Below are 27,903 nucleotides of genomic sequence, written 5' to 3'. Positions count from 1 at the left end.
AAGTTTAAAAATACACTAGAATGAATCTATATAACAGATTAGGTGATGCAGAAAGGATCATCTACCTGGAAGACAAGGTAGTAGAAATCATGCAAACAGAACAATCACAAAGAATTAATTATATTTTATTTTATTTTTATTTACTTTTATTGTTTAGAGAGAAAAAGAATGCATGAATAGGCAGAGGGACAGGTCAGAGAGAGAGAGAGAGAGGAAGAGAATCTGAAGCAGGTTCCATGCTCAGTGCAGAGCCAGATGTGGGGCTCGATCCCTTGACACTGGGATCATGACCTGAGCTCAAATCCCAAGTTAGAGTCTCAACTGACTGAGCTACCCCAGTGCCTCAATTCTACAAAACTTTTAAAGTGAGTTAATACATCTTCATCTTAAATTAGTCAAAACTGATGACAGTGGAAAGTTTCCAAATCCATTCCATATGGACAGCATTACCCTGAAATCAAAACCAAACAAGGACACAACACACACACACACACACACACCACATTGTACGCCAATATCCCTGATCAACATGCAACAATCCTCACTCAAATATTAGCAAACTGAATTCCACAATACAAGAAAAGGATCTTACACCATGATTACATGGGTTTATTCCACTTATGCAAGGATGGTTCAAGACCTGCAAACCCATCAACTTGACACACCACATTAACTGACTGAAAATCAAACTCATATGCTAATCTCAATAGATGGAGAGAAAGCACATGACAAAATTCAACATTCATTTATAATAAATACTTCCCAGAATGTGTGTGGAGAAGGAATGTCCCACCATATAATAAAGTTCATATTTTACAAACCTACAACTAACATCATTTGCAACAGTGAAAAGCCAAAAGCTTTTCCTTTCACATCAGGATCAAGATGAGAAAGTCCACTCTTACAGCATTTATTCAACTTTTATTTGACACTGGAGGTCCTAGACACAGAAATCTGAGAGGAATAAATAAAATACACCCATGCTGATATGGAAAGTACTAAGAAGTCATTATTTGCAGATGACATAATTCTCTAGAAAAAAAAAAATACTGAGAGACTACGCCGAAGAAACATATTAGAACTAATAAATGAAATCAGTTAAATTGCAGGATACAAAATAAAGAGAAATCTGTTGCACTTCTATACAGTAGTAATAAACTATGAGAAAGTGAAATTAAAACAATCACATTTATAATTGCATTTATAAGAATCAAATACCAAAGAATATTTTAACCAAGGAGGTGAAATTCTTACACGCTGAAAGTTTAAGCTATTGTTAGAAGAAATTTGAGGATGCCACAAAGAAATAAATAAGATGACATATACTGTGCTTATGGAATGGAAGATATGATATTGTGAAAATAGCCATATTATGCAAAATGATGTATAGATTCAATGTAATCATTATGAAAATACTAACAGCATTTTCATAGAACTAGATTAAATACCTCAAAGTTTGTATGGAACTACAAGAAACTCTGAATACCCAAAGCAATCATCAGAAAGAGGAACAAAACTGGAAGAAACAGATTTCAAAGTCTACTACAAAGCTCTAGCAATCCAAGCAGTATGGGACAACAATAGACACATAGATCAAAGGAATGGAGTAAAAAGCCCAGAAATAAATCTGTGTCTATGTGATCAATTAAATGTGACAAGAAGGCAAGAAGGGACACAAGGGAAAAGAGAGTCTTCAGTAAATAGTGTTTATAAAACTGGAAAAATACGTGTTAAAGAATCAAACTTGACTACTTGCTTATACCAAACGCAAAAGAAACCTAAAATGAATTAAAGATGTAGGGGTAAGACCAGAAACAATAACTCCTAAAGAAAGCATAGGCAATAAACTCATGGAGATAGTTCTCATCATTATTCTTTTGGTTCTGTTTTCATAGAGAATGGCAGCAAAATGAAAAATAAACAATATGACAAACCACAAGGCATTTGCCCAGTCAAGGAAACTGTCAACAAAACAAAAAGGCAACCTACTGAATGGGAGATGATATTTGCAAATGATATATTGGACAAGGGGTTAATATCCAAAATATATGAAGAATTCCTACATCTTAACACAAAAGGAATACAAACACGTGGTTAAAAAATGGACCGAGGACCTGAATAGATATTTCCTAAAAGAAGACATTCCAGATCACCAACAGACATGTGAAAAGATGCTCAGTATCACTTATCATCAGGAAAATGAAATCAAAACCATAATGAGATAGCACCTCACACATGTCTGAATCAAAAACACATGAAATAACAAATATTGGTGTGAATGTGGAGAAAGGGAATCGTGCGGTCTGTTGGTGGGATTTTAAATTGATATAGTCACAACGGGTAACAATATGGAGGTTCCTCAAAAACTTTTCTCATTTTTTGACACCATTGATGGACCAAGAAGGTTTTCTGCTAAATGAAATGAAGCAGACAGAGAAAAGCAAATACCATATGATTTACCTAATGATGTCTAATCAAAAACAAAGAAACAGACAAATAAACAGACAAAATAAATACACTCATATACAGAGAGACCAAAGCTGTTGATTTCCGTAGGGGGGTGGGGACAAGGGATGGTTGAAAGAAAGTAAGTGGCACAAACTTTCAGCTGTAACATAAATAATTCACAGGGATGTAAATTGTTGTAGACTCTGGGTCTAAAGTTCTCTCTTGTCAAGCAAGAGAGGGGGACACAGGATGGAAAATGAGAGATGGCTAATGTCCAGGAAAACACAAGAGCTCCGAATAAGGGTCCTTGCCCCATTTTATTACAATCAGAAGGCTTACAAACATGGTGACGGATGTGCACAAAGAGACAATGAATCTGGGAACATTAACTTGTGGACGTGAGGGAAAGGGGTTCTTGAAGATATTTGGGGTTAGGGGTTTGGGTTAAAACAAAACAAAATCTGGGCGCCTGGCGGTCGGGAGGAAGGTTGTTTACAGCGGACATGAGGCATCACCTCTGTATATCTTAGCTAGTCTAGGGGATGAGGCAGGTAGGGGAAACAAGGGTTAACAAGGCACCTTTTTTTTTTGTTAATCATCTCTGCTCTGGGCTGCTTCACCTGGAGCACTGCGATCTATAGCCCAACTTACCTGTTTACCTAACTTGGCCCTTTCTTCTTGTGAAAGCATCTTCCTGCTCTAGTACTAAATTGGGGGTGTTTCCACCCTGAATATGTAATCTTGTTTATTTCATATACCTACGTTCTATATTGGTGCCTTTGCCCCTCCCTATATTGGGGGCTTTGCCCCTCCCTCTCTATTCTGGGGGCTCTGCACCCCCTCTCTATTCTGGGTTGCCTTTGCACCTCCCTATTCATGGTTGCCTTGTCTTGTTTACCCAAACTCACGTGTGAGCGTCCTTTGGCTTTGATTTCTTTATGCCTTCTTAACCCATTGGTGTAAGCCCAGGGGATTCCTAAGCTTATTTCCCACAGTAAATTACAACATAGAGAATATAGTCAGTACTCTTATATTAATTTTGTATGGTGATGGGTGATCATGCTGATTTATCACGATGATGATAGCATAATGTGTATAAATGATGAATGATTATGTCTAAACCTGAACTTAATGTAATATCACATTAACTATACAGCATGAAAAATGAATACATGAAAATGAAAATAGTATTGTCAACCCATTTTACAAAGAACAAAACAAAACAGAACTACAGACCAAAAGAAACATACAGGTAAATATGCCCCAAATTATTAGCATATCAAATCCAACAATGGCAAAAAGCAAAAGAATTCCATTGATGCAAAGTAGGTAATTTAAATATAAAGTTTTTTGCTTGGACGTTCATGTTATTTAAATGTCTTTTAAAAGTATTTTCTCTGCCCTGCCCCAGTATTTTGAGTTAAGCGAAATTGTTAAACATTCATTAATTTTTCCCCTATGTAGTAAGACTTAGGCTTTTTTTATTTATAACAAATATTCCTATTTAAATACAGACACCTAGTTACCATTGGAGAATGAATAAGTAAATAGCATGAATAATTATTTAATATTCAAATCTCTGGCATGGTGCTGCTGCTCAATATTATTTTATGTTTTATCCTTCCCACAGGCATTTATTTTTTCCAGCAGAAGCTTCAATATCTTATTTACATATAATATAAATAGAATGTAGATATAGTAAAAACAAAGGTAGAAAAATTGAGCAGATAAATCCAGAAATTGATGTCTTTATGGCAGTTAAAAAAAATTGAAAATGTAGTCATTCTTCACTATTAGTGTCCAATATAATTAAATACCTGTGGACAGGTCGATGATTTTAGAATATTTTCAGTATAATAGAAATGACACATCAAGGGCATAAGAAAAAGAAGCACATAATATATAGATGTAGCAACCTTGCCTAAAAATAAAACTTAAACATCAAAGATATTTTACACAAGGCCTACCTAAATGCGCAGTGTTTGTCATGCAGGTGGAAACAAGGGAACAACCTGGGGGTCAAGTCTCTGACCCCAATGTCTTGTGGAACATAAAATTTGTCAGAGGCCTTTGCTGAGGCACAAACTAAATGACACACTGCAAGCTCAAAGCTTCTGGAGGTGTGTGAGGAGATAACGTCTCTTCAAAATAGCCCAAGGGTAAGAATTTCCTGTTCAAATTTGAAGTGACACATTGATGTGAAATCTACTATTTCCACTGTTGCCTCACTCGGAGGTCCCACAGGGCCAGCAGTCTGTGAAGGCCCCGGATATTTTCTGTTTACAAGAGGAACCTGGTTCCCTCTGGACGATGCGTGACTGGCCAACAGAAGGTATGTGTCACCACGGTCCTGCCTTTCTAGTAGTGACCCCAGTGAGTGGGAGATTATAAATGCTGGTGGGATGCACCTGAGGCACAGCTAATATACAATGAAATCACAGAGAACATCGGTATCTGTATTCCAACAACTCAGGGTAACAAACAAGAATGAGCATGAAATATATCAGAGATCTGAAAATATTCAAATTCTTTCCTGTAGAGAAGTCGTGAAGAGCATATGCATATGCAAAATTGGGTTTGCATGTCAAGAGAATTTCGGGTGCGGTCACATAAGCATCATGACAAAGGACACTTAATTTGGATTTGTCATCAATTGTCATCAAGGATGTGTTACACATTATTCAATGTGTACCCAGCCTTCAAAAATAGATTCTTAAAATGAATCCGTTATATCTTTATGATATATCTTTATGACCTTTATGGTCAAATGTAATGCCTCACACATTCACTTCGATAAAAGAAAGCAGTTTGATTTTTCATAAAATACAAGTGAGGTACTCTCTGTAAAATGTTAATTTAAACTTAACTGTAAAGAATCCAAAGAATTTTTATAAAATTGAACAAAACTTGGCCAAGAAAGTTACTCAATACTGAAAGACACTCCTGTGTGATGAATTATCTTCCATGGTCTAACGATGTGAATCAGTAATGATGAATGGTTATGGTGTTAAAAAAATAAAATAACTAATATATTATTGAGACCCTACAACAGAGAGATTGAGTTTAACTGCTTTATATGCATTATATTTTACATATTTTATTTCCTATTTTAGATTAGTAAACCAGATAGCTAGACAGGAAATAATTTTTAAAGGTGGTACTTTGTACTTGGAGAGACAGGAGTAATTCCAGAGTTCACTGACTGCACAGCTCCTTGACTGAAGTCTGAAAACACATTTCTGTGATTTATTAGCATAACTATACACCTAGAGCTGCCATCACTGCCTTTGAAAACATAGAACTTTCTAGAAGCTTGTGACAAATGTGTGCTTTCATAAATGATCTACCCTTGTATTTATCATTTTATGATTTCATATCTTTGCCACTAAATCAGTTGTCACTTTCTGATGTTAAGTCTGCTTTTAAAAAGTGCTTTGTTTCTTTCTGTTTTCACCATTGTTCCTGCTTTGGGTAATTTTAGTGGGTCATGTAACATTTTGCAACATATAAAATATTTCTTCTAAAATTTAACGATTCTCACGACTCCATAGACGTTCAAAATAAAATATTGCTTTAATAGCAATATTTTAGTAAAGATATCTAAATCAAAGGCATTGGCAACAGGAAATTCCAATATATGCTAAAAATAATATTCTCCCTTCTAGAGCATTTAATTTTTAACCAATAATGGCTTTAACATTGTCAAAATATTGGTGCAACACTTTTGTTGCTCATACAACATTTTAATTTTAACCTGAATATTCTAATACTGTTGAAATATGTCTGTGGAAACTCCTTACATTCACGAGGACAGTATTATTCATGAATTCCTTTCTTCACTAATTTAGTGCCTTACATGTTTTCCAATCAGTATTATTACGCTATTATTGTAAAAAAAAACATTTATGCTATCATGAAACACTTATTTCAAGCTCTGTGGAAGTTAGTACCAGATTTTACATTATTCAACTGCAAATGAGGAGTATCCCTCACCCTGCACCCCACACGGTGTCACTGGACTAGCGATGTCGTCAGCACATGACACACACTCTTGATCAAGACCTTCAGGGCAGTTTCATCCACATTGTAGCTGACACTACTCAGCTGCAGACATGAACAACCAAGGCGTGACTTATGCGGAACTCCACCATGCTAAGGGTTCAAAAAGACAGCAAGTGCAACCTAAGGGCACGAAAAGTTCCATTCCAGTAACTGAGGAGGAGATAGCCTATGCAGAATTACATCTTCAAAATGCTTCTCGGGACCTTCAAGGGAATGGCAAGAACTCTCCCTGCAAAGGTAAAAAACATTTAATGCAGACAAGTATGTCTGCTTTAGGATTTCAAGTTGGGGTGTAGGGGTGTAGGGAAAGAGTAGGAAGTGATCTCACATAGTTTTCATTTGTGAGGACCAGAGCTGGAGGTTGGAATATGGTATTGTAATTGAAAGCATTGGTATATTCTGAGAGAAGATTCCAATGATAGTGATGGGTTTGAGGTGCAGGTTATTGTATGTGATTCCCTGTGCATTGTGGGTTCTCTTGTTTGTAAATCTCCTAAATGATTGTTTGCGGGCATCCTTTCTCAGTGTTTGCATTTCTCTTCCTACTACTCACCATCATGTCCAGAGAAGCTCATTGCTGGTATCTTGGGAATCCTCTGCCTCGTCTTGATGTCCACTGTGGTAACAATAGCTGTTATTCCCTGTAAGTACGTGTTTGAATGACTAAAAGGGAATATTTCACTTTACTGATTATTAGTTTCTCGACATATTGTATAGCACTTTGAATTTATTATCTCATTTTAGTGCATGTGTGCTCTAAGTGTGGAATGATCATTTAGAGGTTATCTAAAGTAGAAATAAGAGAATAAATACAGGGAGAATTAAACATATATTTGTATTTAATAACTCAAAGGCAACTCATACAAGAGACTTTATGGTGAAATATGCATTAATTCTTGAGATCGCTTAAACCAAATATTGTAAGAGATGGTGAGGTTTCGTTCTTTAAGCTTTTGAATTGTTTCCCCCCCATGTTCATTACTTTATTAAATTTGTCTGGTAAAATAGCACACCCAATTTTAAACTAAGAAACTCAACTTATTATGATTTATTTCATTTAATATTATGTTTTTTGAGAATTGCTTTAATGTTCTAGCTACTGAAGGACCAGAGCAGAACAAAACATCCCTGGAAACAATGATCCAGAAAGGTACAATATCCCTTGCAAATTTCTACTATTAGTTTAGTGTCTTTCTATCTCTGTCTTAAGGTAGGTAATAATGATTATAGGAGAGTATTACTTCTTAGACAACAATATGAAGAAATACTCATTTAAAATCACCATAGCCATTGTTACCAATTGCTTCACATTTCCTCCTCCTATAACATGATAAAAGATAAATCATTCCATAAAGCTGATTTTGTTCAGTGACTCTCAGGACATGTATTGATGGACATTTTTCTGGTTGCTTTATATGGGCACATAAATTAGGGGATGAAAGCCTGACTCTTCTCTGAGTGTGTGTGTGTGTGTGTGTGTGTGTGTTTTGTTTTAATTTTACCAGCTTGTGAGGGTCTACGAATGTTATGTACACATATGTGTATCCATATACACTATGTAAAGTTTCATTTTGTACTATTCAAAGCTTTTTGGATAATATCTCACAATCTCTCTCCAGCGTGTCTCTGTTGTCATTGTCCGAAAGAGTGGTTTACGTATTCCAACAATTGCTATTACATTAGCACTGAGGGAAAATCGTGGAATGAGAGTTTGACGACCTGTGCTTCTAAGGACTCTAACCTGCTCTACTATGATGATGAAGAGGACAAGGTAAGTTTTCAAATGTTTCCAGATTCTATTAAAAGCTTGTCAGTTAATGGGGCGCCTGGGTGGCTCAGTCTATTAAACATCTGACTTCTCCTCCGGTCATGATCTCAAGGTTGGTGAGTTCAAGTCCCAGATCAAGCTCTGTCAGGCTGACAGCTCAGAGCCTGAAGCCTGTTTCAGATTCTGAGTTCCCTGTTCTCTCTGCTTCTCCCCTGCTCATGCTCTCTCTTTGTCTCTCAGAAATAAATAAACATTAAAAAAATTTTTTAAAGCTTGTCAGTTAGTATTATGCTTCCAGAATTCATCAATAGTTTTATATGTATTTGTAGTTTATTTCTTTTAAAGTCTTTAATATCCCATGGTTTGACTTTCTGACACATTATTTATACTTTTATACCTTGAATGTACATTTGATAATTTCCAGTTCTTGCTTTTCATAGAAACCTGTTCTTCTGGAAATGCTCTTTTGTCTGAAATTAACTTTACTATTTCATTTTACAACACATCAAGGAATCTAGGCATACGATTGTGCACATTGATTACAAAGACTTAGAATCACACAATTCTAAATTACATCATGAGACTGAAGTGTAGAGCCTTTATGAGGCCTGCCCATTTTCATTTTATGAAATATCTCTGCTTCTTTTGGGGCTGTATATCAATGGAATCATTCAGGGTGCATTTTTATGTGTCTCCCTTCTCTCCCAGGTGCTACTTGTAATCCATCTGTATTAACACATTTGTCTATAGTTTGAGAATTTTCACTGCTCTCCTATGAATATGAGATTTTAAAAACCATTCTCAGAAATTTAGTTCCTTTTTCGCATGTGGGTATTATGAATAATTATGTTAGGAAAAGTCTTTGCTTTGTCTTCCTCCACCTATCATATTTAAAATCATTCATTACTGGGGCGCCTGGGTGGCGCAGTCGGTTAAGCGTCCGACTTCAGCCAGGTCACGATCTCGCGGTCCGTGAGTTCGAGCCCCGCGTCAGGCTCTGGGCTGATGGCTCGGAGCCTGGAGCCTGCTTCCGATTCTGTGTCTCCCTCTCTCTCTGCCCCTCCCCCGTTCATGCTCTGTCTCTCTCTGTCCCAAAAATAAATAAACGTTGAAAAAAAAAATAAAATCATTCATTACACATAGCGACATATTACATAGTATATTCATGTTATATAAATGTTATGGGTTTCATAATAAAATAAAAGTGTATAAATATACCATAATTGTATTTACATATGTTCATACTACACTACCCTGTAACCATTAGTATGAACTTGTACAGTCACGGACATGTGTATATTTCAATATATTGAATTATCTCTACATTTTTCTATTTTATTGTGTAAATGTACATTATAGCAAATCATCCTTTGATCCCAAACTCCATAAAATTAATTAGTAAGTTCTGATGGTTATAAACAATACCATTTACCTGGGTTGTAAAGCTTAAGGCGATTCTGTTTTGTGGGATAAGAAATGCTGGGTTGTGTCTCTTGCCCATTTCTCCAGGGCAGTGTCTTCTTTTCTCTTCTTAGAAGTCGCTGTCATATTTTAGATACGAGCTCTTTTTTGAGATTTTAAGATGCAAATACTTGTGACATGCATTTTTGCTCTCATATTGGAGGCTTTTAATGATCAGAATTTTAATGTTCCCATGGTCCTACCTAGCGTTTTGTGTCTTACAATGATTATTAGGGATCTATTTCAGAAGTTAGCCAAAGTTCTTGAGTATGATTTCCTATATTACTTTCCTTGATTGACCTTTTTCTGTATTTCTTTATGGTTTTAAGGATGCTTTATGGTTTTAATTATGGTTTATGATCCAATTAGAAATTATTTTTAGTGATGCTATATTTCTGATGCTGTGAGATAAAAGTGAAGCTTATATTTTTCTAAATTATGATCTTATTGACAGAGCATCATATAGCAAAGTAGGTCTTTTCTTCATAAACAACTTCATATACCTAAAGTTGTATATAGTACACATATGATCTAATCTCCTTTATATAAAGAATATAGATATTATATATCTTTATACAGATAATTGTATATTCATAGATCACAGTCTATACAGCCCATCACAACTCACGGCAGTTTGAGTAAAACACAGAGACTTATTTGCCTCTATGGACCCTTACCGTGTCCTATTTATACTATAAGTGCCCTAAGTATTTCTTTACTTACATTGAGAATCACATGGATGTTACAATTTTGCTTCACTGATAATTTTGCTTCAAATATCAAACAATTTAGAAAACCCAGTGAAGGAAAGTCCATTAGACCTAATGAGAGTTTTATTCTTTCTTTTGTTCTCATTTTCTTCCTGATGATTCAAGAGGCCTTCTTTTACCAATTTTTCTCTTTAGGAGTTCTGTCAGAGCAGGTCTGGTGGTGATACATTTTCTCAGTTTTCCTTTATCAGAGAATGTCTTGATTTCCCCCTGCATGCCTGTTGATTTTTTTGGTGGATAGTCAATGCCTTTTATTTTTTAATAAAAAAACAGTGTTTTTTTCTTTTTTATTAGAATCACGCAGTTCGTGTCTAAAATTTTCTGTCTTCCTAGCACACCTTTTTTTCTGTTATTTTGACCAGAGAGAAAAAATATTTTGGAGACTTCGGTGTGTACCTGTTGATGTCTGTGGTTTGCTAGGCTCTCTGACACCAGTCTATGTGAGGTAGAGAGGGAAATTCCGGGGAGCTCACCACCACGTCATGCCTCGGGTCTCCAGGGCTGGGATCTGTCAGCTTTCTCATTAGCTTTCTGAATCTTAAGTCATCTTATGTGTAACGCTCAGGGATTGTAGCTGTATTGGTGGCAGGAGTAGGGAAAAGTCTATCCATTCCATCTTTCCAGAACAGAAAGTCTGGTCTGCGGTGGCTTTCATTTGAATGCTCCTAAGATGAATAGTGTTGGACCTATTTTCCTGTACTCACTTGCCATCTATACAAGGTGTTTGTGACGTATCTATTGAAATATTTTGCTAATAGTTTTACTTTTTTTTCATTGTATTTTAAGAATTCTTCATGTACCCTGGAGGCAAGTCTTTTATTAGATGTATGGTTTCTAAATGTTTCTTCACAAGTTTATGACTGTCTTTTCTCTTCCAAGACCAGATATTATCTTGACGAACTACACTTCATCAATATCTTCTTCTATGGATCGTGTTTTTGGTGCTCTATCAAATCTCTGGCCAACTGTAGGTCATGCGTTTTTAATAAAACATTTGAACTTTTTTATGTGTGATGAATTTTTTTTTTTTCAACGTTTATTTATTTTTGGGACAGAGAGAGACAGAGCATGAACGGGGGAGGGGCAGAGAGAGAGGGAGACACAGAATCGGAAACAGGCTCCAGGCTCTGAGCCATCAGCCCAGAGCCCGACGCGGGGCTCGAACTCATGGACCGCGAGATCGTGACCTGGCTGAAGTCCGACGCCCAACCGACTGCGCCACCCAGGCGCCCCTGTGTGATGAATTTTGAGCACTTTAGTGTAGTATAAAGTATATAATCACTAATAATATTTGATATTCCATTGTTTCCAGAACATTTGTTGAAAAGACTCTACTTTCTCCACTGAATGACTTTGCATTTTTGTGCAGTTGTGCATTTCGTATTGTGTGGGTACAAATGTTGCCCTTTCTCATCTGTTTAATTAATGTTCTTATGTATTTTTATGTCTTTTTGTATTTTAAAATCGTCCTTTTTATTTTAAATGTTTCTTAATTTATTCTGAGAGAGTGAGAATGCCAGCAGAGGGAGCGGCAGGAAGAGAGGGAGAGGCAGAGAATCCCAAGCAAGGACCATGGTGTCAGCACAGAGCCTGACTTAGGGCTCCATCTCAGGAACCATGAGCAGTAATCAAGACTCAGAGGCACAAATGACTGATCTACCCTGGTGCCCACAAAATTGTCCTTTTTTAAACTGTGAATTTATTCAAGTTCATTTTCAGAGTTATGCTACCTATTCAGGATCGTTGTATGGATGTTTCCTATTCATTTCTATCTTTCTAAAGGTTTTATTTAATGTTTATTTTTTATTTATTTATTTTGTGTGACAGAGAACGTGCATGGGAGAGGGACAGAGAGACAGAGACAGAGACCGAGACAGAGAGAGAGAGAGAGATGGAGACAGAATAACTTGCCAGCAGGTTGTGCTCTGTCAGTGCAGAACCCAATGCGGAGCTCAAACTCACAAACCCAGATATCATGACCTGAGCCCAAATCAAGAGTTGGACACTCAACCAATGAACCGCCCAGGCACCCCTTTAGAAAGGTTTTGTAAACATAAAAATAAATATTAGTTTTATCATTTACCTTCTGTATCACGGAAATCACATCAATTGATCTTCATGCTAATGTGATAAATTCAGATTATTTATGGCATTTCAAATGTAAATACAACAGGGCACTATTCAATAAATCTACTTATGATTGTCCTGATATGTAATTTCCTTCTTTTTTGAGTATTCCCATCAAAATGTATATGACACATATTTTATTAGCCTCCTTTTCTGACCCTACAATGATTTCTTTTTGCTTTTTAAACTGGCATTACATTTTTCTTTATTCATAAACATCTAAATACTTTCTGAGTGTGAAAATTTTTCTGAATTACAGAAAAAATTGTTAGAAATTTTATATTTTTTAAAATATTTTAACGTTTATTTATTTTTGAGACAGAGAGAGACAGAGCATGAACGGGGGAGGGGCAGAGAGAGAGGGAGACACAGAATCCTAAACAGTCTCCAGGCTCTGAGCTGTCAGCAAAGAGCCCAACGCAGGGCTCGAACTCACGCACCCGCGAGATCGCGACCTCAGCCGAAGTCGGATGCTTAACAGCCTGAGCCACCCAGGCGCCCCCTGTATTAGAAATTTTAAGACACTTCTGATATTTTTTTTTCTAGTTCTTTTGGTTCACACGTTGTATTTGGTAGGATTTTTTCCAATGTTCTGTCTAGTTTTAAATATATTTGCATTTCTTCATAATATCCTCCTCTGTTACTTTTACTGTGGTACAAGGCACATACAGATGGGTCACATGGTACACGTGCCAACAGATGGCCGAGTTTTCAGTGTCACCACTGCATTGAATGAGAAAATGAATATTACCAACACTGTGAAATGCCCCTATCAATTTCTTGTCTGCCTTTTAAAAACACTTTATAGAAATAGAATCATAGAGTATGCATATTTTGTTTTTAGCATTTTCAGGCGAAGCCAAACTTGTGTGGTTCATCCATATGTAGCTGCATGAAGTTGTCAATGGTCCACATCTCTGCTGTTCTGTTGTCGGATTGTCCTACGTTGCATTCGCCCATTCTATTGCGGATGCTCTTGGATATTTGGGTGTTGGCCATTTGGGGCTGCTTTGAGTTATTCTACTATACATTCTTCACGATCAGCTTTTAGCTAAATGTGTGTGTGTCATTTCTTCCTTCTATAACCTTACCTGGCTGATCTCTTAATGCTGCTTGAGAGGGAAGCAATTGAGATCGTGCATTGATAACATTCTTCCTTTGTGTGTGATTGACAAAGGTACCCATTGTCTGTAAACACTACTTTAGCTTCATCCTAAAAGCTTTGATGTATTCTCCGTTTATTATCATCCAGTACAAGGGGATTTCTCTCATCCAGTACAAGATACTTTCCAAGATTTCATCTTTGAACTGTACAAGTTTCAGAAGTCTCTCACTTTCCACATGTTAGGAAATTTCCCAGATTTCTTTCCATTGTTTCTTCTCATTTGTTTCCTTGTCTTCAGAGGAAATACTTTGAATATTTCCATGCTTCCATCCTTAAACTTTTTGATCCCTATGGATGACCTAGAACACTTTCTATATATGTCAGTGAAGTCAAGCTGGTTCCACTATTTTGACAGTCTTCCATAGTCCTCCTGCTTTTGTGACAAGCTGGTCTTACTTACTGAAGGAAGAGATTTCAGTCTTCAGCTATACTCATTGAAATGTTTACTTACCCTTCTAATTCTGTCAGTTTCTATTTCCTGTGTTTAAGGGTTCTGTTCTTAGGTAAATAATGTATGTTTTTAATTGTTTGATCTTCCTCTTATATTGACAGGCTTAACATTTGGAAATGTTTCTTGTACTTTCTATTAATATTTCTTGTTTTAACAGCTGCTTTGATATTCGAACAGCCATTTCTGCTCACATCTTCGCTTACTGGTAGTAGGGTCTACTTTTTGTTATCCCTTTATTTTCACCTCTTTGTGTCTGAATCTACAGTGTGTCTGTTACAGACAGTATATAGACGGATATTACTCTCTTATTCAGGATGACACTTTCTATCTTATAATTGGAATATTTATTTAATTCACATGAGTATAATTACTGGGAAATTTGGATTTAGGTATCCCATTTGCTATTTATTCTATACTTATGTCTTGTTTTCCTCTTCCACTTTACCTCACATCTTTTGTATTGAACATATGATACATTAGTGTTCCATTTTACTTCCTCTACTGTTGTCTTTAGTATATTCTTAACTTATTTCCTTAGCAATAGTTGTAGGTATTACAAACCTATCTTTTGTTTGTTTTTGTGGAGATGATGTTGGCATCTCACATTGCATACATTTAATGCTGACAATCTGTTCATTTGATAAAGTTATGTATTGCCATATGATTACTATGGCTATGATAGATAACACCTTTGTCATGTCACATATTTATCATTTTTTGTATGTGTTGAGAGAAGCTGAGAATTAGTCTTAGCAACTTTGAAGTTTATAATACAGCAATGTTGTCTGTAATCATATGTTGTACATTACACCTCCAAAATTATCTATTAGCTATAAATTTGTATTCCTTTTTAAAAAAAATTCAATGTTTATTTTTTGAGAAAGAGGGAGAGAGACAGACATGAGCGGTGGAAGTTCAGAGAGAGAGGGAGACACAGAATCTGAAGCAGGCTCTAGGCTCTAAGCTGTCAGCACAGAACCCGACGTGGGGCTCAAACTCAGAAACCATGAGATCATGACCTGAACCGAAGTCGGATGCTTAACCGACTAAACCACCCAGGGGTTCCGTAAATTTGTATTCTTAAACATCTTCAAAACCCCCAAACCACAGTCCCTGATAAACGCATTCTAATCTTTGTTTTTACCAGTTCAGTCTATCAGATTTCATGCGAAAGACAATGCAATATTTGTCTATTTCTGTGTGATTTTCGTCCCTTACCATAATGCCTTCAAGGTCCATCCATTTGTTACAAATGGCAAGATTTCCTTCTTTCACCTGGTTAGATAATATTTCACTGTGAGTGTATGTGTGTGTCTGTGTGTTTGTACGTGTATGTATATCACACTCTTTGACTTTATGCCAGTTGCCAGATACTCAGGCTCCTTCCATTTCTTGGCTATTGCAAATAATGTTGCAATGAGCATGGGTGTACAGCTATACTTTTGAGATGCTGATCACTTATTTTGTTTATTTTGAAAAAAATTTTAATGTTTAATATTTTTGAGAGGAGGAGGGGCAGAGAGAGGGAGACACAGAATCTAAAGGAAGCTATAGGTCTGAGCTTTCAGCACAGAGCCCGATGTGGGGCTCATCCATATGAACAAGGAGATTATGACCTGAGCTGAAATTGAACACTCTCCCGAGTGAGCCACCCAGGTGCCCCATTGATCACTTCCTGTAAACACATATGTAAGAGTGATGTACTATTTTCCATTGTGGCAGAACCAATTTACATTTCCTCCAAAGGACTGGAGGAATTGCAATCCCAAAGGATTGCATTTCCCTGATTCTTGATATTGAACAATTTTCATGTACTTATTGGCCATTTGTATGTCTTCATAAAAATGTATATGAGGCACTTAACCCATTTTTTACATTGGATTTCTCTCTTTGTTTTATTCTATTGTATGAATTCTTTATATATATTGGATATTAGTCCTTTATCTGATATTGGTTTACAGATATTTTCTTCTCTTCTCTCCATGATCTCTCAACTATTTGATTCTTTCCTTTGCTGGGCAGAAGGTCTCTAGTTTAATGCAGTCCCTCTTTTCTTTTTTAGATTTGCTGTGATTTTTCTGACTTATCCCTGAAATCATTACCTACACCAAAGTCAAGGGTCTTTTTCCTTTTGCCAATGCCAGTGATTTTCTATTTTTTATATATTTTAATATTACCAATTTTTGTCTTTTTGTTTCAATTGAATGAATTCTTTTTAGCATTTCTGTAGGGCACGTCTAATTTCTTCTGCCACATGGCTTTAAAAACCACCACTGGAGTCATGCTGCTGCTTTCCCCTGACTGCCATCTGTAGCAAGAGTTGAAACTTTGATACACCATCCTCTAGGATGCCGGGAAAGTCTTTATCTCTTCTTCATTTCTGAATGAGAATTTACTGAGTAAGGCATTCTTGGTTGATATTTCTTTTTTTCCCTTTGACCACTTTCAGAATGTCATCCCATTGTCTCCTGCTTTCTACAGGAGAATATCTTGTGAGATGATCCTTTTTGGGGTCTGGTATGGCAAGCTGACCGCAGAGCCTTCATAGCAGTATTGGATCTGTTGCCCAAGATCAGGCACAGATGGAACTACCAAAGCAACTGGCTTTTGGTGCATAGGTTCATTTGTTGTAGCTGTGGCACTGGGGTCTCGGTTGGAGACATGTGTAGATATTCTACGCAAACTGTACCTGTGTCTCAGGGGCTCACCATTGCGACTCAGGCTAGCAGAGGATTGTAGCAAGTACAGAGGCCCTGGATGACAAGGTTCATTGGTGACTGGGGCCATGGGCAGTGTGTGGTAGTAGCATATGCTGGGGATGGGGTGTCCAAGTTTCTACTCTGTCCCAAGTGGCAGTTCCAAGATAGCAGCAGCATGATCCAGTGGTGGCTTGTGAAAGCCATGTGTCAGGACCCAAGGATCTGGACACAGACCTCTAGATTCTTGGTCTCCAATGACAGCAAAGGCTTTAGTGTGGAAGTTGAAAGTATGTTGGGGGATGTAGCGGTATAGTAGCAGCAATGAGGAGTCAGAGCCCTACAGTTGGACCGGAGAGAAGAGACTCAAGGCAGTGGTGACTTGGCCTACCAATGAAGGGTCAGAGCCTTGAGCTACCATAGGTGGAGAAAAGTCTTCAGGTGTTAGCCATGGCAGTTCAGAGTCTAGGCCTAGGAGGTTTTGGGGTTCCAAATAGAAAGAGCATCCTTTGCAATGAAGAGACAGGGTCATTAAATGGAACATGGTGAGTGGGGCTCAAGGCAGCAAATATCTGCACCCATAGTGGCAGTTAAGGCACACCTTTGGATCTGGGGTCAGGTCTCTGGAAACAGCCCCAGTAATGTGACACAGTGCCCTAACCTGGGATCAAGAGTGGGCAAAAATCAGACGCAGTTCTAGTCTTGTATACACGACGTGCTATGGCCACCAATCCCTAAGAGCAAAATTGGAGCCTTTGAAGGCAAGTCTCTTCATAGCAACACCTCCAGCCTCTGGGAGGAGGTGTAGAGGGCACACTGGGCTGCTCCAACAACTGGGATTAGAATGGATGGGCCCCTTCTGTTGCAAAAGCTGCAGACATCCCCAGTTGAAGCTTAGTGGGTTCTCCTGCTCCCCTTCTTTCCATGAGGTGACTCTCCATGAGGGGATTCCTTCAGGTGCCAAATGGCTCTCAGCTGCAGGGTTGGCTGAAGCAGGCCAAATGCTTCCTTTTCTTTCCATGGGACCATCCTGGATTTTTAATCAGCCCCAAATTTTTGGTGTTTCTTTGTTGTCTAGAGCTTTCCCTGAGCCGTTTTTAATTTGAAGTTGTTTAGTTACTGTTCTGACTGATTTTGTTGGCAGATGTGCACTATGACCTACTAGATCTCCACCTTGCTCATGGCACTCTTTACACATATACAATTAACTGATTGTCATCTACGCCCCATGAATCCTGACTAATTTCCGATAAAATATATTAAATTAGCACTAACAACTCCTTTCCACACCACCTATTATAGGTATGCCTCAACTTTCCAAAAATTTGGATTACCTCACTTTGCTTCTCTGAAAGCCCTACACTAATACCAGTTTTTGCAGAACAACAGAAATCTGAAGGGGATTTTTGTGTTTAGGACAAAAGGCGAAAAGTGAAAATTGTGTTCAGGGCTAGTTTTACTGTTTAGTGTCAGCTCACACCCCAAGCAGCAAGATTCGTCCTGTCAAGTTCATTTCTCAGAAACTATATACTCTGTATATCAGTATCAAGCATAGGTTTGAACTGTATTTTTGAGTGTCTGTGCTTCATCTCAATTTATTTTGTGTATCCACTCACAAGGCGTCTCTTGAGGTGTCAGAAAAGCCTAAGGAGGTTATATGTGTTTTGGGTTTTTGGGGGGTGGTTGTTTTTTGTATCAGGAAATGCTCAATCATTTTCCATGTAAATCAATGTTATTTGCTTTTTCACTTTACACCATTTCAGCCTCGGAAAGTTTTCATAGGAACAATCTGCTTTCAGAGAGAACGGGAAATCCATCCTTCTACCCACGTTGTAATGAGGCCAGCTAGCACTGGTTACTGAACACCAGTTACTCGTCAACGTACCTTCTCTGCTTTCATGATTTCACATTAGAGACCTGAAATGAAGCATTCGTGGTGACTATGCAACACAAATATTAGTAACTGCTAAACTATATAAGGCAATGGTATACATCCGACCATACAGTGTTATAAGAATGGGCTTGACAATCTTCTTTCTCAACATAATTCAGAGAGAAAAATACACAGGTTTTGAAATTTACTGACACATCTATCGTTTCTGCTGATCTCTATTCCTCCTTGTGGGTATGCATTACCATCTACATCAGTTACTCTTAGCTTGAAGAACATTTCTGAAAGACAGGTGTACTAAGAAAAATTGTTAAGTTTTGTGTTTGATGTGGGGTCTTTATGCATCTTTTCTTTCTGAAAGACAGCTTTGCTGAATTATAATTCTTGTTTGACAGGTCTTTTTCCTTTGTTTTCTTTTGTTTTGGGTTTTTACGTGTGGGTGCGGGGAGTTGTTTTTTTTTGTTGTTGTTGTTGTTTTGTTTTTTTAAGTATTTTCTTGGTGAAACTTATCTATTATTCATGTTGTTATTTTCCTAAATATAATGAGTTGTTTTTCTCTTTCTCTTGCTATAATCACCTATTTTTGTTGGCTTGCCTTTCATGTTATTCTTAAGCTGTTGCAAAAAAAACAAAACACAACAAAACAACATTTACCACATTACCCATGTTGAAAAAATAGACTACTTTGTTAGAGAAGTTTTAGTTTCATAGCAAAACTCAGACATAGCACAGAGGTTTTCTGCATTCCCCTACTGTCTGGGTGTCAAGGCACAAGCAGTTCGTAGACTCTCTCATTTTCAAAATCCCTCCGTGGGCGGTTCACTTGCTACAACTGATAAACCTGTACTGACACCTCTTTATCACCCAAAGTCCATAGTTTACTTTCAGGTACTCTTGATGTTGTGCATTTTAAAAGTTTGCAAAAATATCTAAGGACACGTATGGAGTTATACAGAATAGTTTCCTGTCCTTCAAAATGCTCTGTGCTCCACTTATCCATTCTTCCTTCCCCCTAAACCCTGTCAACCACTGATCTATTTACTGTCTCCAAAATTTTGTTTTTTCCAGATGGTGATACAGTGGGAATCATACAGTCTCACATCTTACATTGCATTTCGCTAGATCATGCATCTTAACCAACGTAAGCACACGTTAGGAGTGTTAACTATCACATCGTTGCCCAAAAGATATCTAGAAATTTCACCTTGTAAAACGGGAACTCAACTCACTGAACAATAATTCCCCTTCTCCTCTTTCCCCTCAACCCTGAGAAATCACTCTTCTACTTGCTCTGTCTACCACTTTTACTACTTTGGATACTTCATATAAGTGGAATCGTACAGTTTTATTTTCTACTTCGTAGGTATGACTGGCTTATTTCACTTGGCATAATGCCCTGAGTTTCATCCATACTGTAGTAGGTGATAGGATCCTTCCTTTTTACAGCTGAATAATATTACAGTGTTATGTGTATACCACGCTTTCTTTCTCCATTCATCCCTTAGTGAACATTTCGGTGGCTTCTACCCCGTGGCTCTAAGGAATAATGTTGCAGTGAACATGGGTGTATGTATATCTTTGAGATCTTGCTTTCAATTCTTTTAGATAGTTTCCTACATTTAGGATTGCTGATTCATGTGGTAATTGTATTTTTAATTTCTTGAAGAAGCTCCATACACGTCTTCATAGGGGCTGACCAATTTACATTCCCAACAACCGTGTGAGAGTCTCCTCCTTTTCGACCTCCTCACAGACACATTTTTAAGAAATGTTTATTTATTTATTTTGAGAGAGAGAGAGAGAGAGAGCAAGCAGGGGAGGTGCCGAAGGAGGGAGAGAGAGAGCATCTGAAACCAGATCCACGCCATCAACAAAAGCCCGATGCAGGGCTAAACCCACAAACTGTGAGATCATGACCTCAACGAAAACCAAGATTCAGACTTTACCAACTGAGCCACCCAGGTGCCCCGACACATTTCTGTGTGTGTGTGTGTGTGTGTGTGTGTGTGTGTGTGTGTGCATGTTGCATCCATCACAATGAGTGTAAGGTGATAACTCATTGTGAATTTGATTTGCATTTCTCTACTCATTAGCTATATTGAGCATCTTTTCATATGATTTTCACCATTTGTAGATATTCTTTGGAACTTTGTGTATTTCATTTCTTTACCCATTTTTTAATTGTGTTTCTGGTGTTTGCTGTAGTCATTTCTGACTTGTAGATTCCTTATGTATTTTAGATATGATTCCCTTGTTTGATATATGGTTTGCAAGTGTTTTTTTTTCCACTCTGTATTTTCATTGCTGATCATGCCGTTTAATGCACAGAAATGTTTCAGGTTGATATTGCCCACTTATCTACAATGGACTTTTCCTCTTGGCTCTGTGGTTTTGGTGGCATAGCCAAGAAATCATTGCCAAATACAATGCTGTTTAATATCCCCCCTTCTTTCTTTGAGGAACTTTATAGTTTTACATCTAAATTTATGTCTTTAGTTCATTTGGAGTTAATTTTAGTATACAGTGTAAATGTAAACATCCAACTTCATCCTTCTGCATGTGGGTAGTCAGTTTCCAAACACCCTTTGAAAAGGTCCATTGTTTCCCTATTGAATCGTTCTGGCATCCTTATCAAACCTGATTAGACCGATTATACGTGGGTTTGTATCTGGATATTTTTAAGGGATTGTTTCCATGGGGATTTAAGATCTGTGTCTTTCTTTTCCTTCATCTTGCTGCTTGTATCCTGTTCCAGTCAGAACCATTGTGCAGGGCAGGGGTATGGATTCTGTGGTATATAATGTGGCGTAAGGCTGATGGAGGTGGAAGACGTGTCACCCATCCCTGATTTTCACACTGACTTAAGTCACTTCACAATCCACTCTGTTCCCTCAAGACTATTTCTTTGTCTGTATTTGCCAGTGTTCTTTGGTCAATTCATTATGATGTCATGAGACGTGGATTTGTACGTGCTCATTCTGTTAGCAGTTGCTACGTCTCTGGTGTCTATAAATATTTTAAATGATATTAGTAAGCTGTTCATTCGTCGTACCTTACGATTGTTGTCCTGGTTTTTTTTTCTGCCTCTTTTCTTCTCACGTTCTACCTCGCCTGAAAGTGGCTTTCCTGACACTGTTTTGAAAGTCTCTGAATTCTGTAAATTCTTCTCTTTTTTCTGTCTCAACCCAAGATATAAATAAATTTTGTTACCCCTCCAATTTCTTCAGTTCTTTTCTGTTGCATCCCAGATTTTCTGTAGAGAAAATTTAGTGAATTTTCCATTTCAGGTATGTATTTGTTCACTCAGATTCTCTGTGGTTTCTTCATATACTTTTATTTGTCTATTGATATTTCCTACTTGCTAAATTACTGCCATCACATGCTCCTGTAATTATTTCAACTAAGTTTTCGGTATAGTTTACATATCTTTATAAGTAGGACTTTTCACTGCTTTTTTCTAATATGTGCAACAATTACCCCATTAGAAGTTTCTTTGACATATGCTTTCCCTTTGTTGGAAGATATTTTCCAATTTCTCTTCACATTTTTTAACTTTTTATGTAGACACTTTTTAATTTTTTTTTTTTTCTTCAACGTTTTTATTTATTTTTGGGACAGAGAGAGACAGAGCATGAACGGGGGAGGGGCAGAGAGAGAGGGAGACACAGAATCGGAAACAGGCTCCAGGCTCTGAGCCATCAGCCCAGAGCCTGACGCGGGGCTCGAACTCACGGACCGCGAGATCGTGACCTGGCTGAAGCCGGACGCTTAACCGACTGCGCCACCCAGGCGCCCCTGTAGACACTTTTTAAAATACAGCTTAGTATATATGCGTTCTGTTTCATTTCTCCTAGATTTGCTATGTTTTTTTGTTGTAAAAATTTTATGGCAGCATCTTCTCCACTGAAGTCTGTTTGCTGATAGTTTTCTTCAATTTTTCCATGTTCTTATTGCTTACATTTATGACCTTGTGACTTTGAAGCCTTGACGTTAATTACTAGCTTTTTTTTTGTTTTTGTTGTGTTTTTTTTTGTTTGTTTTTTAAGAAAGGATGTGTTCAAACACTGCAGGTCACTACTGCTTCCACCTTCTGCAGTGTGACCTCAGTGCCTGTGTGTGAATGCGGGAGGGGACTGTTCAGACCTTTACTCTCAGTTCCCAAGTCTCCTTGTCCTCTTACTTTCTCCTGGGTTCCCCTTGATCTCCTCTCCTTGTGTGTCTATTTTTTCCATAAGCTAAGAGTGTTAGAGAGCCAATGTCAACTCTTCCGTTTCTTTCTCACATCCAGTATCTTTCCATTATATTTATGGGGGTCACAGTGCTTGACACAAACCCCGCAACCTCCGACCAAGACAAGTATGGGTTTTCTTCATCATTTCCGAGCGAAATCAGCACTTGGAGCTGAAATTCAATGGGTACTCGTCCCCATCCCCAGTGCTGATCAGGTGTCCCCCTGTGGCACCAGCACCCTTGCTCTTTGCAGTTTCTCCCAGTTGTAACAGCTTCAGTCTTCTTATCACCGAGCCAGGGGTGGGCAGGTGGGGAGACACAGGAACATCCTAGGCGAGAAGATGACAAATGTGCATCTGACTTGAATCTCCACTGTCCATATTTCATAAGTTACTAACCTTTGATCCATTCTCTAAACTCTGAAATTGTTTTCACGGTCAGTTTGTCCTCTTCACTTTGTCCAACTAAGATAATTTTATACTTTCGTGTCCACGGTGTAACATTATATTATAATTTGAAAGTGTCTACAAAGGAAGGAAGGATGAACTTTTTGTGTTATTACAGAATTCAAATGAGTATAAGAGCTTGTATTTGACTCCCAATAAATTTTATTTTCTCATAGTTTTTGTGGAATTTACTCTCTATTACACCATGGATTAGAGGCTCCCAGAGAAGCAATCATAGTACATCTGTGCAGCCAAAAGCCTTAACATTTTCTTCCGAAGTGTAAGTCCCATGGCAAATTTTTATTTTATGCCTCGCAAGAATTGTTCTTAGAAACAAAAACAGCAATGTGTGAACAATCGGATAAACACAGTAGTTGAAGGTTTTCCAGAGAAAAATGGTATGGGAAATCTTGAGATGGAGATATATAAGTATGAGTCAAAATGGATGGTTTATTCCTCAAAATACTGTGGTACCTAGTAAGAGATATAAGTAATCTTATGGTAAGATTAATGAGATTTAATTCTCTGTATTTCAGGTTGTCAGTATCTTCAGAGATTGACAAGAATTGTCCATATATCGATTTTGATACAAAACAATTTTATTTTGAACCGTGCTCAGTAAGAAGACGATATGTTTGTAAGCACCAGGCATTTTAGTTACCTCATTTTGGTATAATGCTGTTTCACCATTGATAAGGAATCCATCACTCATTACTTCAACAGCCATACAATTGTTTTCGTTGCACATTTTGAAGATAATGTTTTTTAGTGTAATTTTAGACTCACAACAAAACTAAGAGGAAGTTGCAGAGAACCCTCTATTGCCCCTGTCTACACAGGTGCATGGGGTCTTCCATTATCACCATCATTCACTAGAACGTTTCATTTTTTATCAAGGATGGATCCGTATCAATGCATATATATCACCCAAGTCCAACGTGTACCTGAGGCTTCATTCTTTGTGGTATAGAACTGTTTCTCAAATTTAATTATATTAATGTAAAAAATATATACTGAGGTATATATTATTTGTTTCTTACGCTTTTGCTATTTAGTAACATTAATTGTATGTATATGTCTGTATATATATATATATATTACAAATCACGATATTATTGTAAAAATTCTCAACAAGGTGAATAATTCCATTTGTATTTCCAAGGTAATTAATTTGTCCTAACCCTTAAAGGACCTCAAATGAGGATTGAACCACCCAGGGTGACGAGGTTATCAGTCAGAATTGAGTCAGGAGACAGAAACAAGGGGACACTTGAAGTAAACATTTATCTACTTATAAGAGAAAGCTTACTAAGAGGAAAGGATAGTAGCTAAAGAAAATTACAAAGAATATCCTAGAATTAAAGGACAGATCACTGAAGCCAGATCTACTCTCTGAAGATGGGATTCAGATGTCATTGAAGACGATGTGGCTACACACAGCTTCACGGCTGACAGGCTCACTGGATTGGCCTGGGACAGATCAGCTCCACACTCCACAGGCTGAACTTGGTGAGGAAGGATCTCAGGCTGTGACTGGCAAACAGGAAGAGCTCCCTGTCACAGCGTCAGGAGGAAAGACCAGAAGACAGGAAACTGACAGATTGCCTACAAGAACTTGCTGTGGGACGAATACATGTGACTTCCTGCAAGACTGCAACTGGCAACCAAGCCATGGCGGCCAAAGGAGAGAAAACACCATGAAGCCAGGAAGAAGAGCCCTTTCTGCTGCACTGGCTCTCCATTGTCTTTTACTGACAAAAGTCAACTTCATGTGAGATGACCAGAGAGAAAATGGATAGGATCTTCCACTGTTATCTGAGAACAGGGCACTGAGGGTGGATTTGGAGCTGAGAGTACTAAATGAACGGCCCCTTGAGGTTATCATAGAACAACCACAGGGTTGCTGTATAAGAACCATTCAGATCGGCCCACTTCCTCCGATGATGGAACCAAAGTGTACTCTCCAAATCTCTCTTGGTACCACACTATCAAAGGTTAAACTCATTTTGAGGTAGAGATTGCTTTCTAGTTGGATAAAACCGGGGTCTTATTTGTTGTTTTCCTTACATGGGTTCAAATGTTTTGGAAAAGTTTTATTTTTTTTAATGTTTTCATGCACACACCTCTGTCAGTCTTTACAACCGTACTAAAAAATACTTTGAGGCAAAAAACTAAAATGTTCAATAATAGAGAAAACAAAAAATTAAAATCTACAGAAATTAGTGTGGGTCAAGCGTTTATTATTGCCAGAATTCAAGACAAACTTGAGTAATTTGATAATGATTCAGAGATATTTCTACCCTAATTCAATTATAAGAGGGAAAGAGATTAAACTCTATTATTACATGCAAACCAAATTCATATAAAACATACATTTATATCTGTGATGATAGACATATTCTTTATATTCTCTTTACATAATCCTCATAGTCTTCTAGAAAAATTATATGAATAGTCAAAATGAATTGAATATAGTTGTTAATGGGAACTGTAACTAATTACTAAAGTTGTGTTTCATAGTACCCAAGTTTGCAATGACATTGAAAATTACACATTAATTTTTCATTTACCTGTTTGTGGTTTGGTTATGTTCTAACTGCTCAAGGCTGGACTTGACTCCAGACTACTTGTTATAGCTGATCAAGGCTGGACCTTATCTGGACTGCATACACGTTCAGCTCAGATCCCTGTATAGATTTCATTACGAGAACTCCGGGCTGCCTGGTCTATGATTTTATAGCAGAGATAACAGCTAGCCAAAATGTGTCTCTTAGTGCCTGGTCTCTGAAGTCATGAGCTATCACATTCCCACTCATGTTACATTATGAAAACAAGTGATCACATCCTTACATTATATTGTGAAAACAAGTCACATGGGCCAACTTCTCGTGGTTGTCTGTAGAGTATACTCTTTTCAACGTTGTCAGAGGGAAGAAATGTAGATTCACTGAAAATAATCTAATCTACCATTATAGCCATAGGAATGTTTCTTTTATTATATTGCTTGATTTAGATAAGTTTGTAAAATAAAAAAAATGGGTAGTTTCTAAAAGATATGTTTGCAAAAGTAAATGATTGGGAAATGGTTTAAAAATTTAGTACTTTCATAACTTCCCAACTGGGTCTTTTTCTTCTGTGCTGAAAATCCTCATAAAGCAGTTTTCTATAGTAACAGACATAATGGTATAGGTGCTTTCACCACAGTCCTTGATCAACTTTCAAATAAGGTATAAGCATAAAGGTGTAAAGTAAGGACATTGGCAGTGAACGCGGTCACTTCATGAAATTTCTAAGTGCACACTTGTAGTCCTGGGGCTCAGTTATGTAACTGCTCTGGCTCAGTTTCCTCTGCTAGAAATTATGGAAGAAATAGTGTCTTATTCAGAGTTACTTGAAGAGTATTTGAACAGTACCTCTTGGCCCATGAGTGTTCACTAGATCTGAGTCGTTTTGGCTTAAGAGCTTGATGCTTTTGTGCCATCACCTGTGACATGATGATCTTAATTGTAACAACTTATGTAGGAATAAATAAAAATAAACAATATGATGCCTATAGACCCTTGAAATAAAGCCTAAGTACATTAAGTTCTTCCTGTCGGTGATCTCTTCGTACTGTGCTTTTCCCAATATTCAATAAAGGCCATTTTCCAATAAAACTGATGCTCTGTCTTCTTCCTTCCACCCAGTGAAATAGCAGGACATCACAAATGTAATCTGACAACCATTTCGACCATATACAGCAAAGAAACTTCATCAAAAAAGGTGAGAAATTCAATACACATTATGTATGGACACTAGAGTAATTTCTTCCATATATGTGTTTCATAGTTTGAAATCAAGTCGCAATTACTGTTCTTTCCCTTATTGGCCAAGAACCCCAGTCTCCTCACAAAGTCTGTTATTTGGACATATGTAAAGACTGTCTCCTTTGGATTTGAAGAATTTGACAGGGATTTTCAAGCTGTGACATGATAGCCTGTTTGATTAGTAGATTTGGGGGTCCTACAGGGTCCAAGGTGAAGAAGGGATTGAAATGTCCTTTCCCTTCCAATGTTGGAGCATCCCATCCACACATATGCATCTGTTACCATAAAGAATGGAGAAAAATAAGAGACACTGCTAAATACATTCTGATGTAGAACCCCTCCCAGTTTTCTCCCAAAGCATTTTTTACATTTCTACATACATGCATAAAACAGTGCAAAAAATATTACCTATACCCATAAGAAGCCATGGAAATTATTTATGAGCTTGGGTTAGGGGATCCACCAACACCACTGGAGATATATAAATATGGAACATTGGGGAGATGATCATTAAGAATAAATTGAGAATAGAAAGAATCACACAGAAGTCAGGGATATCAAGATCAAATTGGTAATTTTCTC

At 37.5% G+C, this 27,903-nt stretch overlaps 1 protein-coding gene across 1 annotated transcript; it reads left to right on the top strand.

Moving 5' to 3' along the window:
• Positions 1–6,503: 6,503 nt before the first annotated feature.
• Positions 6,504–27,151, top strand: LOC124502494 (NKG2-A/NKG2-B type II integral membrane protein-like). Its single transcript, XM_047067172.1, has 6 exons — positions 6,504–6,747; positions 7,076–7,153; positions 7,607–7,660; positions 8,130–8,281; positions 23,692–23,795; positions 24,052–27,151. The coding sequence occupies exons 1-6, from the start codon at positions 6,561–6,563 to the stop codon at positions 24,170–24,172; spliced, it is 696 nt and encodes a 231-aa protein (XP_046923128.1). The 5' UTR covers positions 6,504–6,560; the 3' UTR covers positions 24,173–27,151.
• Positions 27,152–27,903: the final 752 nt, after the last annotated feature.

The sequence above is a fragment of the Lynx rufus genome, unplaced genomic scaffold (assembly GCF_022079265.1).
Source record: "Lynx rufus isolate CCGP_SWC_20201006 ecotype Redwood Valley unplaced genomic scaffold, mLynRuf1.p SCAF_7, whole genome shotgun sequence".
Taxonomy (NCBI): Eukaryota; Metazoa; Chordata; class Mammalia; order Carnivora; family Felidae; genus Lynx; species Lynx rufus.
This window is presented reverse-complemented; position numbering and strand designations above follow the sequence as displayed.